Here is a 15,402-nt window from a genome sequence, read left to right as displayed (position 1 = left end):
TTGAATTCTCCAATTAGAAATTTTAAATTTAGAAAGTGAATTATTAAAATTAATATCTATTTATTATCCTATGAAATTTAATAAAATATAAAAAAGACAAAACTGCACAAATGGTCCTTGTGGTTTGTCAAAAATTGCCACTTTGGTCCAAAAAAGTTTGGGCTAGCACCAGAGGTCAAAAGTTTTCATTTCATTGCTTGTTTGGTCCAATCTATTATGATTTTTTTTCAAAATGACGGATTTGCCCTTGTCGATATGATTTTTTGGTTTTTTCTTAATTGTTTTTCTGATTTTCAGATTAAAAAAAAAATAAAATTAAATCTCTCTCTCTCTCTCTCTCTCTCTTTTCTTTCTCTTTCTCTCTCTCTCTCTCCCTCTCTCTCTCATCTATCTCTTTCTCTCTCTCTCTCCCTCTCTCTCATCTATCTCTTTCTCTCTCTCTCTCTCTCTTGATTTTATAAAATCAAAATCAATTTTACCATAAATTAATACTGAATCTTCATTTAGAACAAATAGGGAAAACCATACAAAGAAAAAACCTAGAAAAAACTCTTAGCTCCCACCACCATCGTCTCCATCGTGGTCCTCCTGCTCTGCCACCCCTTTTCTCATTGAAACCCACCTTCAACGCCAATATCATTTTAGCAGCGACATCAATCTTCACCGCCATCTCCCTCGTTCTTCAACTTATCTCCTCACTGGTGCTTATTAGCAAGAAGCGTGCTCTAATCTAAATGTATTGACTGGATTGTGTTTGTAATTAACAGGGAAGCAGAGTAAGAAAGGTGATAGATCTGATCGACTTCAAGTAGCAAGGGCTCAACAACATTGTGTCAAATTATCTCAAATCTTGGGTTCTAAAGCACCCAACTATCGACGGAGGCAGAGATGGGTGGTGGTATTGGTTGGAATATGAAGAGAGGAAGAAGATGATGATGTTCATGAGGAAGAAGACGGGTGCACTCCAGGTGCTCGACCTTATGTCTAGCTTAGTCTCCGGTCCAATTCCTCCATTAATTGGCTCTCTAAATCAACTCAATCTTCTACAACAGTACATAGCCAGAGTATACAGTTAGTTGTAGATAGTTGGTAAACCTAGTACCCAACATAGTAGGTGAAGATCCGTTCAAGTTGTAGGGCCGGTGCCGAATCACAGCAACACCTAGCCGGAGAATCATGTGCCGGGGCACAGTAACAGTCTGATTTCCAGACTGCAGGGTTGAACGGAGCCATGGTGTTCGGCCGTCGGTTTGTGACTGATATTGGAATTGGTGGTACAGTTGGTATTTGGGAGTCGAAGAAAAAAGGAGTGACGAGAAGGAAGATTGAAGAAAGAGATAGAGGAGAGAGGAGAGAGAAAGAAATAGAGAGAAAGAGAGGAGAGAGAGATTTAATTTTATTTTTATTTTTTTTGAATCTGAAAATCAAAAAAACAATTAAGAAACAAAGAAAAAAAATCATATTAACAGGGGCAAATCCGTCATTTTGAAAAAAATCATAATAGATTGGACCAAACAAGCAACAAAATGAAAACTTTGGACCTCTGGTGCTAGCCCAAACTTTTTTGGACCAAAGTGACAATTTTTGACAAACCACAGGGACCATTTGTGCAGTTTTGTCTATAAAAAACCATAAAAAATGATGAACGAATAAAATTTAATATTACCACAAAATACGCAAAATTCAAATGAGCCAAAATTTATTTTTTACAGCAAGAAGACTCGTGGCCCACACACAATTTCCCCCAAAATCTCCTTTTGTTTATTCCTCCGTCGACGATCGCGTTCTCATACCCTATCCTCCGTCACTACCAGCGAAGAGGCGAGGACAAGGAAAATCCAAAGCCATCAATTGTTGATTCATCCCTCTCCTTCATTCCTCAGTCGTTGTCGACAATATTAACCTCGTAAGTTTTTTTTTCCTTCTTTTTTCTATTTGACCTAATTTTCACATGTTGGGACCCATAACACAGAGAAGATTGAAATTTAGCATCATTAAAAATGATGCATTTATATATTTATATGTTTCAAATGATCCTGATGGCCTTGTTCTGCAACACACTTGCAGCTCCCAATGCTAAATATAATCTGTAGCAAATGCTTTATACTAAATTATCTCCCCTGCTTCTTAGTAGATCCTTTGGTGCTTACGCAAGTGCTTGTATCATATTATATCAACCAACCAATCACTTATTTTGATCAGTACACATCAACCCTAGAGTATTAGTTGCTGCAGCATTGGAAAAAAAAAAACATTTCTTGCAATGCTGCATAATTATAGAATTGGTTCTTCTTCATATTCCATGAAAGTTCTTACAAATGATGTATCAATTTATTTATGTATAATTTTATTTGGTTTATCCAAGGATGGGGGAATAGTTATGAGGAAACCCAGCATGTATGTGTGTACTTACTTCCAATATTATCACATTAGGTTCTATTTTGACATGTTCTAGCCAGATGATATCATAGGTATAGAGTTGGTTCTTCTTCTTTGATTTTGAATACCAAACGATCAAGTGTAAAATTGATATGAATTTATTTGATTTTTGGAGATAAACGAATAGATGCTCAAATGCTACAATAAACATGAAAATAACTGGTGCTGTAACCATAGAAGAAAATCTTGTTGACCACAATTACTTTCTACTTCAATTACATATATTCATAAAACATAAATAAGTAATTAAATAAATTACCAAATACTAAAGTGTAAGTATTTAAGTTAATAGATTAATAGTTACAAAAGTCATTGTCTTACATACCTTCTTCCACATAGAATTATTTATTCCGAGTCAGATGTAATACTTTTCAGATAAAGAACATGGGTAACTGTCAAATCTGGTTATAACTTTGAAGAGATGTTGTAGTTGAAGAACACATTTCTAAAGCAAAGATATGGGAACACTTGAAGTTTCATAATCATTACAGTAATGTTTTTTAAAAAATAGAAGAAAACAAAGATTTAAACAATTACACAACAAAACAGCAACAGAAACAAAATCCCGGGAATCCCTTTAGAATTGGGTAAAATTTCAAGAAAATGATAGATGATATATATATTGAGATTGTAATTTCTATTTATTAATTTTTAATTTACTTAATGATGATATATGTTAGCAAGATGCCAAGATCACATACTTAACTATTATATCATTCTTCTAAAGGATAACATGTATATGTATGATTTTAATAATTCATCTTATTATTAGCAAGATATATTAATGACTTGTTTAAATGACACTTAAATGTGCTTTGGACCACCAATTTCCTTGGAATCTTTAAAAGGTTGAAAGGGGTCTTAACCAAAGTCAAGTCTTGTATGATTAGCAACAAAATATGTAATGACTTGTTTAATTTGATCAAATAGTGTTCTTGAGATCCCATCTTACTTGTTTATGGTGGTTTAAATCTTTTGAGGGAGGTAAAAGTTTATATAAAAGATTGGTATCATGGGAGGAGTACAAAACTACAAATAGGCAGTAGCAAGATCCATCATATGCAAGTCAATATTTCTTATATTGTGAGACTGATAACCTATTAAAAAGTAGTTGCTTCTACCACATGAGATTATGTCTCCTCATAATCTGTTAAAGTTGAATAATCAAAAACTTCAAGTTAGTTTTGTAAAACTTTTATATGTCAAAATCAAGTTTATAGTTTTTTGTTGACTTTAAAGTCATTGAATGAAAACTTATAGTTTTTCGTTGGTATTTTTTATCTCCTATTTTTCAACAAAGGGAACTCAGGTAGGTGCTTTTTACCATTTGAGCTAAACTTGATTGTTGTTCATATACAATTCAAACGATCTATGGGGCATTAGGCGTGGGTGGAATCACAAATAATTGAATGAACATAGAAATCTAAAGAACATGGCAATAAGATAGATAATTATCATTTCACTATCATGTTTCTTTGGTCTATAGGATCGAAATGAACTATTCCAACATGTTTTTTAGTTCGTATTTATGGACGTTTAAATGAAATGAAATTTGGTAAATAACAACATTGTCATTTAATAAAAATCAGCATTAGTTCTAATAAAGAGAGAGCACCAAATAATGTGTAAAGGTTACATGCCCAGTTCAATTTTTTTTATATGTATCTAACAATTAGTTGAACAAATATTGATTCACCATTTCAAAGCTTCTTTTAAATTGATATTATTGATAATCATGAAAATTTATCTTAAAGCATATTTGCGATATTGTTTTTTCCGTTGAATTGTTATTTCATCGACTTAATAGAAGGAAAAATCAATGTTTGTATTTTGTTTTTTTTTTCATCGGTTGAATAATGGGTTTTATAAAGGGAAATCTTTATATATGGATATCCTATTTTAGTTAGTAAAAAGTAAAAATTTCAGGAAAGCTGTTATAAATTAATCTAAAAAAAGTAAAATATTAATCTTTTAAATTTTAATAAACATTTAATGACTGTCCATTTACCTATAAATGGGTTGGAATTGTCCCTCAAAATCATACTGTATTTAATTTCATGAAGAAGTGCAACTTAGAGGACCAACTGAGGGTAAAATGAAAGTTGAGGGTTAAGCAGAAGTTGTTTGAGAAGTGATATTTTAGGAAATGAAAATAAAATCTTCATGATTTATGGCATTGATAAAGACATTGTTTTTTGTTTTACACTCTTTCTCATTCATTAGATTAAATCTGTGATGTTTCTATGATAGTACATATGTAAAAATTACAAAATATCAGTTATGGAATATGTTAATTAACATTTGAACTTATCATATATAAGAATTGATAATATTAATTAAATTAAGTTAACCTGAATATAGTTACTTCATGCCACTGTTTGTTAGACTGATTATTCATTCCTGAATTCCTGATACTAGTTTTGTTTTCCATGGAATAACAATAAAAAAGGAATATATTTTTTAGGGAGAAGTTGCATGGAAAATTCCATAAGGAAGATTTTTGGTGCATCAATCATGGCATTATTTTTCTGTGTCCGTGTTATTTGGAGGTTTATTTTGTTGACTCAAATTTCTTTTGTGAAAAATATACAATTCATTTTTTTTTATACAGTTTGTGGCTACAAACAAACTGTCCATAGACTTCCAAGTCTTGTGTAGTGACTTCTAACTGAATAGTAATCTTACCAAATATTCAATTCATTTTTTTTATAGATTTCTTGTCAAATACACTTGCTTCTGCCTTGGGGAATAGACTTTGGCCATAAACAAACTTATTTTGATCCACAGAAAATGAAAAAAATAAAATAAAAAGCTCTTCTATATTCATTATCTTATGGGTTATGATGCTTTAATATATAAATAAATAAAAGTGCGTTGGTTTTTGCACTAATCCCTTATTATATTTATGTTGGTTTAACCTAGGAAACATTAAAAATTTCTTATGTATTAATTATGTGTTATATTTTTTTATGTATGGTTTCATGATTATCCTGGCTATTTTGCTTCTTTATATTTTGTTTCTTTAGGTCATTTTTAGTGCATCTTCCTGGGTATTATCCTCCATTCCATGTCACGGATCAGTTTTGTTGCCAAATTCTGTCTAATTCAAACTTCAAAGGATAAGACGTTTTTCCTCAACTTTTGTAATTTTTCATGGAATAATAGCAAAGAGGAATACATTTGATAGGGAGAAGTTGCATGGAAAAATTCCACAAGAAAGATGCTTATTTAGTGCATCAATCATGGCCTCTTTTTTGTGGAAAATTTTCATTAATAAAACTTACCTTTTAATTTCAAAATTCCAAGATTAAAGCTTTATTAACTTCTTTTGTTTATTTATTTAAATTACTTGTTTAAATTTAAAAGATAAAAAATATTTCAATTATAATAATTCATTATTTTTCTTATAAATTCAAAGTTCTCAAATATTTTGATTTTTATATTTATTTTAAAAAAAAATAAAAATCAACCCATATAATACATGGGTCCCACAACTAGTATTTATAAAGACATCATTTTTTTTTTCATAGTAACACAACATCACTTCTTCTTCCTTTAAACACTTTAACTCGCTTCTATTTGCTTGACCTATTTTTGAGGACATTACACATGAATAGTCTGATCGAAGAAATAAAGATAAAAATCATAGGTTTTGACATAATACAAAAAGTACAAAATTCGTAATTTATCCTAGATTTTACTAAATAGATTATATCTGTAACAAAACAAAACCTAAGGGACCAAATTTGTAATTTACTCGTAACAAACTTTCCCCCAAATTTCCGGTCCTCTCAAAACTATCGTCACTGGGAAGTAGACGAGAACGGGGAAAGGCGAAGCCTAAACTGCCGATTCATATGGTGTTCACTTGGTATGTTTTCCGATTTTCTATTTTTCTTAGGCCTAATTTTCTATACTTTATGAACTTTGCTGTATTTGTTTTTTAAGAAAAATGAGAAAATGCTACAAAGCACACAAATTGGGACCTGTAAGATAAAAAAGATAGTAATTAAGGGCTGTTGAAAACGATGCATATATGCTAATCCAATTTCATTGGTGTATACTGGGAAAATGATCCATCTACGATTTTATGATTCTGTCTGACCTAATTGTCTCACAAATTGGGACCTGTAACACAGAGAAGGTAATGATGCATATAAGCAGATGGTGATAGCCTCTGTTTTGCAACACACTTGCAGCTCCTAATGGTAGATATAATGTCACCACGTAATCTGTAATTACCTGTTTAAGGGAGGAAATGCTTCAAGCTCAATTAAACCTCTGCTTCTCAGTAGATCCTTTGATACTTAAAAGTGTTTGTATTTTTTTATTGTATCAACGAATCACCTATAGACTATAGTCCTATGTTGACCTGTGCTCGTGAAAAGCCTCTATTTTCTCTTGCTTTTGTTTTACTGTGAGAAAATTGAAAAAAAAAAACATGTTTTCATATTGCTGCTATATTAGGAACCGGTTCTTCTTCATATGCTATGAAAGCAGTTCCTACAAATGAATTTTTATTTATTTATGTGTGTACAGTTTTACCAGGCCAAATATTATATATGTATGTGTGTACACGTAATTGCTCCCAATATAATCAGATTAGGTTTTGTACATGATACCATAATTATCGTATTAGTAAATAAACCTTTTTCAGTAGGCACTGCATGCTGTCAAAGCTTACACATGCGCAAGATCATGATGTACATGATATGGTTTCTAGTGTCCCCAAACTTGTGCTTCCAGTTAACTTCTGCACTGATGGTTTATGTGCATTTCTTCTTTCGTTTCTTTTTTTTAACATTTTTACGAGAGTTGAGATTATATATCTGATCGAGTGAACTTGGTATGAATTTGATTTTCATCAGGAATGGATGATGATGTTGTTTTTTGTCTGTAACAGAGGGGAAAATGGTGTGAGGCTGGATCCTTCAATCTTTTGCAATGGTGGGGGAGGTGGTTTCAAGGGCAGCATCTGGTGTTTGGTGAAGTATCATTTTAGACATTAATAATTTACTCTATTTAATAATAACATAATAATAAAAAATGAACTAAAAAATTATAGAAAAATATTATTAAGCGCAAGATAGTCATATTAAGTTTGTTGGGTACCAAACCCGAAACAAAACCAAACCATAGGGACCATCCAAGTTTAAAAAAACGGTTAAAGGACAATACACGCTAATTACCTGAAATCATAGAGACCATTCGTGTATTTACTTAAAAACTATTGGTATATAATTTCATTAATCTTTAAAAGTAGTTATATTAAAGATATTTTAGGTTAAAATATGATTGTAATTTATTTTAGATTTAAAAGATACTTATAATTATATTAAAGATGAATACATTTGATAGGGAGAAGTTTCATGGAAAATTCCACAAGAAAGATGCTTACTTAGTGCATCAATCATGTCCTTTTTTTTTTTCTTTTTTTTTGTGTGTGTGTGTGTGATTAGTGGGTTTGCTTTGTTGTTTGGAAGACTTTTTTTGCCAAATGCATTGACGTATGCCATGGGCCATAGACAATTCCTCAATGGTGTTCCAATTCACTACCATCAATTTGTTAAAAGCCAAAAACAATTGTAAAAACATTGGTATCAAATTTAAAAGAAAAAAACTAGAGTAAATTGCATGAATGGTCCCTGTGGTTTAAGGTAATATGTATGCTTGGTCCCTTATTTAATATTATTATTTCTCAATTCGGACCATGCATTTGGTATTGTTTTGTTATGATTTTTATCCCTAACAGACCTAAAAATACATTTTTTCCCTTACTAGATTTTTTATATCTTTAATTATTTTTTGTACTTTATTTTTTTATTATTAAAACATTGGGTCCCATAAATTCCTCAACCCCCACCCCACCCCGTTTTTATCTCCTCAACATCTCTTTATATATCTATTTATATTATTATGAAAATAGGTATTTTTATTATTAATATAACAAATACCTATTTTTCAATTAATTGGGTTGAAATTGTTATGTCTAATGAAATCGTAATGCATTTGAGAAAATACATCTTTTATAAAAAAATATATAATATCTTTAATGTGGAGTTACATAATGTATCTTTTAATTAAGCTTGACACATCAACCTTGTCGAGTCAAATAATAACAAAAAAACTTATTTTCTTGAAGTTAGTTTTGTAAAATGATTGAACATCAAAATCAAGTTTATAATTTATAACTAGTATTTACAAAATATTATAAATTATCCTATACTTCTTGAAAATCTAAATGCTTGTTTGTCATTTATTTTATATTTTTTAAAAGAATTGTTGCCATATACAATTGTGTCTAGCTGTCTACCATGGGGACCACAAAAAGTCAACTTGTGCATACAAATGTCCGTTGACTTCAAGTCTTCCATGGCATGGAAATTAGTTGTTCTTCATTGATGGCATTATAAATGAAGTGGTTTCTTCAACATAACAACATTTGAACTTGTCGTAAGAATTGATAATATTAAATTAAGTTGAGCTGAATATAGTTACTTCATGCCACTGTTTGTTAGACTGATTATTCATTCCTGAATTCCTGATACTAGTTTTGTTTTCCATGGAATAACAATAAAAGTGGAATATATTTGTTAGGGAGAAGTTGTATGGAAAATTCCATAAGAAAAGATTCTTGGTGCATCAATCATGTCACTATTTTCTTTTGTCCATGTTATTTATTTGGGGGGTTTACTTTGTTGACTGAAATTTCTTTTGTGAAAAATACTTGTGGCCAAATACATTTGTGTGTTCCTTGGGGCATAGAAAAAAAATATACAGTCCAGATCCAGAGCATACCAGTTTGTGGCTAAAACTGTCTATAGACTTCCAAGTCTTGTGTAGTGACTTCTAATTGAATAGTAATCTTACCAAATATTCAATTCATTTATTTTATAGATTTGTTGTCAAATACATTTGCTTCTGCCATTCGGAATAAACTTTGCCAAAACCCACTTATTTTGATCCACAGAAAACGAAAATAAAATAAAATAAAAAGCTCTTCTATATTCATGTTGGTTTAACAGGAAACATTAAAAAGCTCTTATGTATTAAATTTTTTTATGTATGGTTTCATGACTAACCTGGCTATTTTGCTTCTTTATATTTTGTTTCTTTAGGTCATTTTTAGTGCATCTACCTGGAACAACATGTCTCTTCATGATCTCGGTTATTATCCTCCATTCCATGTCATGGGTCAGTTTTGTTTGCAAATTCTTTCTAGTTAAAGTGGATAAGACGTTTTTCCTGAACTTTGTAAATTTTCATGGAATAATAGCAAAGAGGAATACATTTGATGGGGAGAAGTTGCATGGAAAAATTCCACAAGAAAGTTGCATCAATCATGGCCCCCTTTTTTGTGTGTGAGTGTTACTTTGTTGACTTCAAAGTCTTTGTGTGGAAGACTTTTGGCCAAATGCATTTATGTGTGCCATGGGACATTAGACTCTAATCAAAAGTGTTCCAATTCAATAACACCAATTCGCTAAAAGCCATAATCATTTGTAGCAATATTGGTATCAAATTTAAAAGCAAAAACCTAGAGTAAATTAAACAAATCGTCCATGTGATATTGTTTTGTTACAGTTTTCGTCCCTAACTGACCTAAAAGACTATTTTGCCCTTCCTAGATTTTTTATTTTTTAATTACTTTTTTATACCTTATTTTTGTTATTATTAAAACATTGGGTCCCACAAATCCACCAACCCCCACCACTTCCTTTTTATTCTCCGCAACATCTCTTTATATACTATTTTTATTATTATGAAAATAGGTTTTTTTATTATTAATAAAACAAATATCTATTTTCAAGTGAATGGGTTGTCTAATAAAACCGTAATGCATTTGAGAAGGCTACATTTTTTTTATAAAAGATAATATAATATCTTTAATTTAGAGTTACAGAAGAAAGTATCTTTTAATTAGCTAGGCTTGTCACACCAGCCTTGTCAAGTCAAATAATAACAAAAAAACTTATTTTCTTGTAGTTAGTTTTGTAAAATGATTGAACATCAAAATTAAGTTTATATTGATTTACACCTACTATTTACAAAAGGTTATAATTTATCTTGGATTTCTTAAAAATCTAAATGCTTGTTTGTCAATTATTGTGCTTCATTTTATTTATAATTTTTTAAAGAATTGTTTCCATATGCAATTGCATCTGACATGGGGAACAGACTTGGACCACAAAAACACAACTTGTGGAGACAAATGTCCATTGACTTGAAGTCTTCCATGGCATTAAGTTGTTCTTCATTTGTGGCATTATAAATGAACTGGTTTCTTCTTCATAATAATCTATCACTTCATCATTACAAACTATCTTTCCACTTCAACTTTCTTCTAAATTAAACTGAGTTAGGGAGGGTTGATAAATGGGGAATCCGTGGGGTTTGGGGCTCAATCTCATTTTCATATGTGTTTTTTTGTTTGCAACGAAATATACTTGTTTGGGTGTTGGAAATGTCACTGTTGTTTGCTCCCAGAAAGAACGACTTGCTCTTCTCAGGTTCAAAGGGAGTGTTGAAGATACTTCTGGAATGATGTCTTCATGGGTGGGTAAGGATTGTTGCCAGTGGGAAAGAATCCACTGTGACAGTCTCACTGGAACCGTTGACAGCCTCAATCTCGGAGGAGACCCTTCTGACAGTGAAGGAGAAGGCTACTTAGTTGGTAATGAGGTGAACTCTTCTTTGGCTGAGTTGAGGCATCTCAAGTACCTGGACTTGAGTTGGAATTATATTAGAGGAAGCCGGTTCCCTGAGTTCATTGGTTCCTTCAAAGAGCTGAGATATCTCAATCTCTCTTATGCTGGTTTTCAAGGTATTATTCCTCCTCACGTTGGAAATCTTTCTAATTTAAAGGTTTTGGATCTCAGTTGGAATGGTGAGCTGATGTCAGATGATATGTCATGGACTTTTGGCCTTCCATCACTCGAGCATCTCGATTTGAGTTGGGTGGATCTTGGCGGAGCAAAGAACATGGACATGGTGCTTTACAATCTTCCTTCGTTAAAAGAGTTAAGTTTGCGTGGTTGTGGACTTTCCAATGTCCATCTTGGTCCTTCTCTTAATTCGAGTAGAATTCTTGCCAACATAAAACACCTTGATCTTGGCTTCAATTCTTTCAAAGGCCCACTCCCTGGATTTTTCCGAAACATGACATCCCTTGAATTTCTGGATCTTTCTGGTTTTAATCTTAGTTTGGCATGGAACTTTGCAAACGTGCTAAACATGATCCCTTCTTTATCAGAGCTGCATTTGTCACTTTGTGGGCTTGATAAGACTTTTCTATCTTCTGCTCATTTTAATATCACTATGCTTTCTAACATCCAACACCTGGATCTTAGCCGAAATTCAATTGAAGGCATATTTCCATCTGTTTTCAGTAACATGAGTTCCTTAAGAGTCCTTGATCTCTCAAGAAACATGCTGCATTCTTTGGTTCCTATTATGGCTAACCTTCTAGAGCTTGATCTTTCTGTTAACCAGTTTAAGAATATTGAGGATGTTGGAATCTGGAGACAGTGTCACCTGAAACAGTTGTTTGCATTGAGGAATCCTTTTGAAATAGAAAGGATTGACCCACCGCAAAACGTTTCAGAATGCTCCCAATATGCTTTGGAGCGGTTGGATTTAAGTCCCTGTTTGAATGGTACGATTCCAGAAGCATTTGGAAGACTAACCAATTTAAGACACTTAACGCTAAGGTTCAGCAGTTTGACAGGTCCAATCCCCGAATCTCTAGGAAGATTAAGATTCTTAGAGGTATTAGATCTACATGATAACGAGTTGACGGGTCCCATTCCTACATTCCTTGGGAATCTTTCCAGACTTGACCTTTCTTATAACCAATTGAATGGTTCAATTCCAGAATCCTTTGGAAATCTTGCAGCTTTAGAATCTTTGTATCTACAATCCAATCACTTAACGGGCCCCATCCCAACATCTCTAGGAAGAGTTGTTTCATTACAAGCAATTCGGTTGTCTTCAAATTTGTTAAATGGGACTATTCCGGTTTCAATTGGGCAACTTGCCAAACTCAATGAGTTAGATATCTCAGACAATTCCTTACAAGGAGTAGTTTCCGAAGCCCATTTTGCTAACCTTTCCATGTTGAGGTACTTGAATGCTTCATCTAATTCTAAGCTGACATGCAATTTTTCACATAAGTGGATGCCTCCATTCCAGTTGTATCATCTTGATCTCAGTTCCTGCAATCTCACAAATGGATTGCCACAGTGGCTACGGAATCAGTTCTTGCTCTCTGAGTTAGTGTTGTCGAATGCTTCAATTTCGGGACCTCTGCCCAGATGGTTGCGGAAGATGCCTGTCATTGATTTCTTAGATCTCTCTCACAACAAACTCAGCGGACCATTGACAAACCTTCCAGAAATACGATGGGTATTGATACTAGCAAATAACATTTTCAATGAGTCAATTCCGAAGTCCTTGTGCAGATGGACAGATTTGGAATTACTTGATCTTTCCAGAAATAGGTTAACAGGGACAATTCCCAAGTGTCTCCAGAATCTGGAATGGTTGGGTGCCATGATCTTTAGCTCAAATTTACTTTCAGGTGTCATTCCAAGCTATATAGGTCTTAATCTTTCATCATTGAATTGGTTAAAATTGGATGACAATAACTTCATTGGTGAACTTCCTCCAGAGTTGGGGAATTTAAGAGATTTAAAAGTCCTAGATGTGGGTGATAATCAATTGTTTGGAAAGATACCCCACTGGATTGGAGAAAACCTGACAAGTTTGATTGTTTTAAGATTACACAAGAATAACTTTACCGGGGAAATTCCTGAATCTTTATGCAAAATGTCAAAACTTCAAATTTTGGATGTTGCATACAACAACTTAACGGGTATCATCCCTCATTGCCTAAGAGAGTTGAAAGCAATGGTTAATGGTGCAGAAAAGTGGTATTACAATTATGGCTGGGGTGATTCTAATGAGAATGTGATTCAGGTTATGAAAGGTGTTGATCTTGAATATACAAGAATTTTGGATATAGTTTATAACATGGACCTTTCAAGCAATAAACTTGTAGGAAAAATACCTATAGAGATAACTGCACTTTCTATGTTGGTGGGTCTCAATTTGTCTAATAATCATCTCAGTGGGAATATTCCAGACACCATTGGAAACTTGACGGCATTATTTTCTCTAGATTTCTCAAACAATGAGTTAACCGGGATGATCCCTCCAAGCATGGCAGATTTGACTTTTTTGAGTCATTTGAATTTGTCACACAACAACTTGTGGGGAAGAATTCCAACAGGCCATCAGTTGCAGACCCTTAATGATGATCCATCAATAATATATGGTGGGAACAGAGATCTTTGTGGACCTCCATTGACAAACAATTGCTCAGATCATCAAGACCCAACAACAACAGCAAAGCCCAAGAAGAAACATAAAGCAGCTGAGGAGTCGATCAAGGTATGGTGGTTTTACCTGGACATCATGAGTGGATTTGCAACAGGGTTTTGGGGTGTAATTGGAGTTCTCTTGTTCAAGAAGCAGTGGAGATGGAGGCTTTTCATGTTTGTTGAGAAAATCATGGACAAGATATACGTTGCAGTCATGGTAACAGTTGTTGCCAAGATCAAGAGAGGAAGAGAAGCTGTATAGGCGCTCTGCAATGCAAGTAATTCTCGGATATATGTTATGAATGAAGTTTTTGTTTTAATGCTACTATTTGGATCTATGTTTGTAATGTGGATGTTGTTTAAAGGTTTCAATTTTAAAATGTTTGTTATATTTATCATTCAGTATTTTTATATAATATCTAGTTATTAGATTAGACTATATTTGTATGCTATTGTGCTCTTGACCTGTCACTTCTCTTGCACCAATCTGCTGCAGCATTGATCACTTATCATCTTCATGGCTCCAACTAAGAATCAGGTTCATTATCTATTTCCTCTTTTTTTTTTTTTTTTTTTTTTTTTTTTTTTTTTTTCGTGTTAAGTTAGAAGTTGATTGGGTGAAGGGGGAAAGGTTAGGTCTTGATTGATATTTTCATCTTCATGGCTCCAACAAAGAATCAGGTAATCAACTCATTATCCATTTTTTTTTTCTAGATGTTCTTGTTTTTCATGTTAAGGAAGAAGATGATTGGGTGAAGGGGTAAAGTTTAGGTATTGATTAATATTTTGTCCCTGCTCTTTTGAACATAAAGTAAGAACAACTGGTTTGTGTGATTTTACTCTCGGTTTGTCTTGATCATCAACAACAATAGTTAATTGTAAATACAAGGTCTCATTTAGGTTACATATCTTTGTCTATTTTTCAAATAGTTCAGTAAGAATCAGGTACCCACTTATTATCTATTCTTCTCTTTGTAAATTTTCTTTTTTCTTTCATCATGCAAAGGACGAAGACGGTTGACTAAAGGGGGAAAGTTTTGGTCCTGGTTATGTTATTATGAATGATAAACAACACCCTACATGCATGGTTGCTGTGGTTTTTGGTGTTGTTTAGTTTCTTACACGTTCATCTTTTATTGGTTTCTGTGATTTGATTCAGGGATTTAGCAAGATTTATTGAATAGGTGGGAGTTTGTGCATGAACATTTCTTATGAGGGGTTTAGAAAGAGGTAACATTTGAAGAATATTAGAAGGTGGAACTTAAATCAGCTCAGCAAGTGAAATCCAAAGGGAAGCTGAAATAGAATGGTTACGCAAAGAGAAGAGTACAGAACTGATGCAAAGTTATCAAATTACAACATCAACATGCTCAGACACATCAAGATATGGAATAAATAATAACATAACTCAAAGCCGTCAAGCATACACAAAAGATTTTCAATGGGTTTGAGATTTCATGGGTTTAACATCTTGATACACCTTTTTGTTGCTTTCAATTCAGATACAATTTGATTCAATATACTTCTTTCTACTTGTATTTGCCTTTTATTCTTATTTACGTTTACTCTTAGCTGGTCTTGA

General features: G+C 32.8%; 1 protein-coding gene across 2 annotated transcripts in view; it reads left to right on the top strand.

Moving 5' to 3' along the window:
- The window catches only part of LOC111911331 (receptor-like protein EIX2), a 259,032-nt gene extending 244,814 nt beyond the window's left edge, over positions 1-14,218 (top strand). Inside the window, exons 8-11 of one of the 2 annotated variants that reach the window (XM_052766806.1) lie at positions 1,713-1,906; positions 7,343-7,429; positions 9,558-9,633; positions 9,716-14,218. In XM_052766806.1, the coding sequence (XP_052622766.1) occupies positions 10,816-14,082 (3,267 nt within the window). In that variant the 5' untranslated portion in view covers positions 1,713-1,906; positions 7,343-7,429; positions 9,558-9,633; positions 9,716-10,815 and the 3' untranslated portion in view covers positions 14,083-14,218. The remainder of the gene's footprint in view (positions 1-1,712; positions 1,907-7,342; positions 7,430-9,557; positions 9,634-9,715) is intronic. The other variant, XM_052766805.1, reaches the window with a different exon arrangement.
- The last annotated feature ends 1,184 nt before the right edge of the window (positions 14,219-15,402 follow it).

This window comes from Lactuca sativa, chromosome 8, assembly GCF_002870075.4.
Source record: "Lactuca sativa cultivar Salinas chromosome 8, Lsat_Salinas_v11, whole genome shotgun sequence".
NCBI classification, from domain to species: Eukaryota; Viridiplantae; Streptophyta; class Magnoliopsida; order Asterales; family Asteraceae; genus Lactuca; species Lactuca sativa.
Note: the sequence above shows the minus strand (reverse complement) of the source record. Positions and strands in the feature narration are given on the sequence as shown.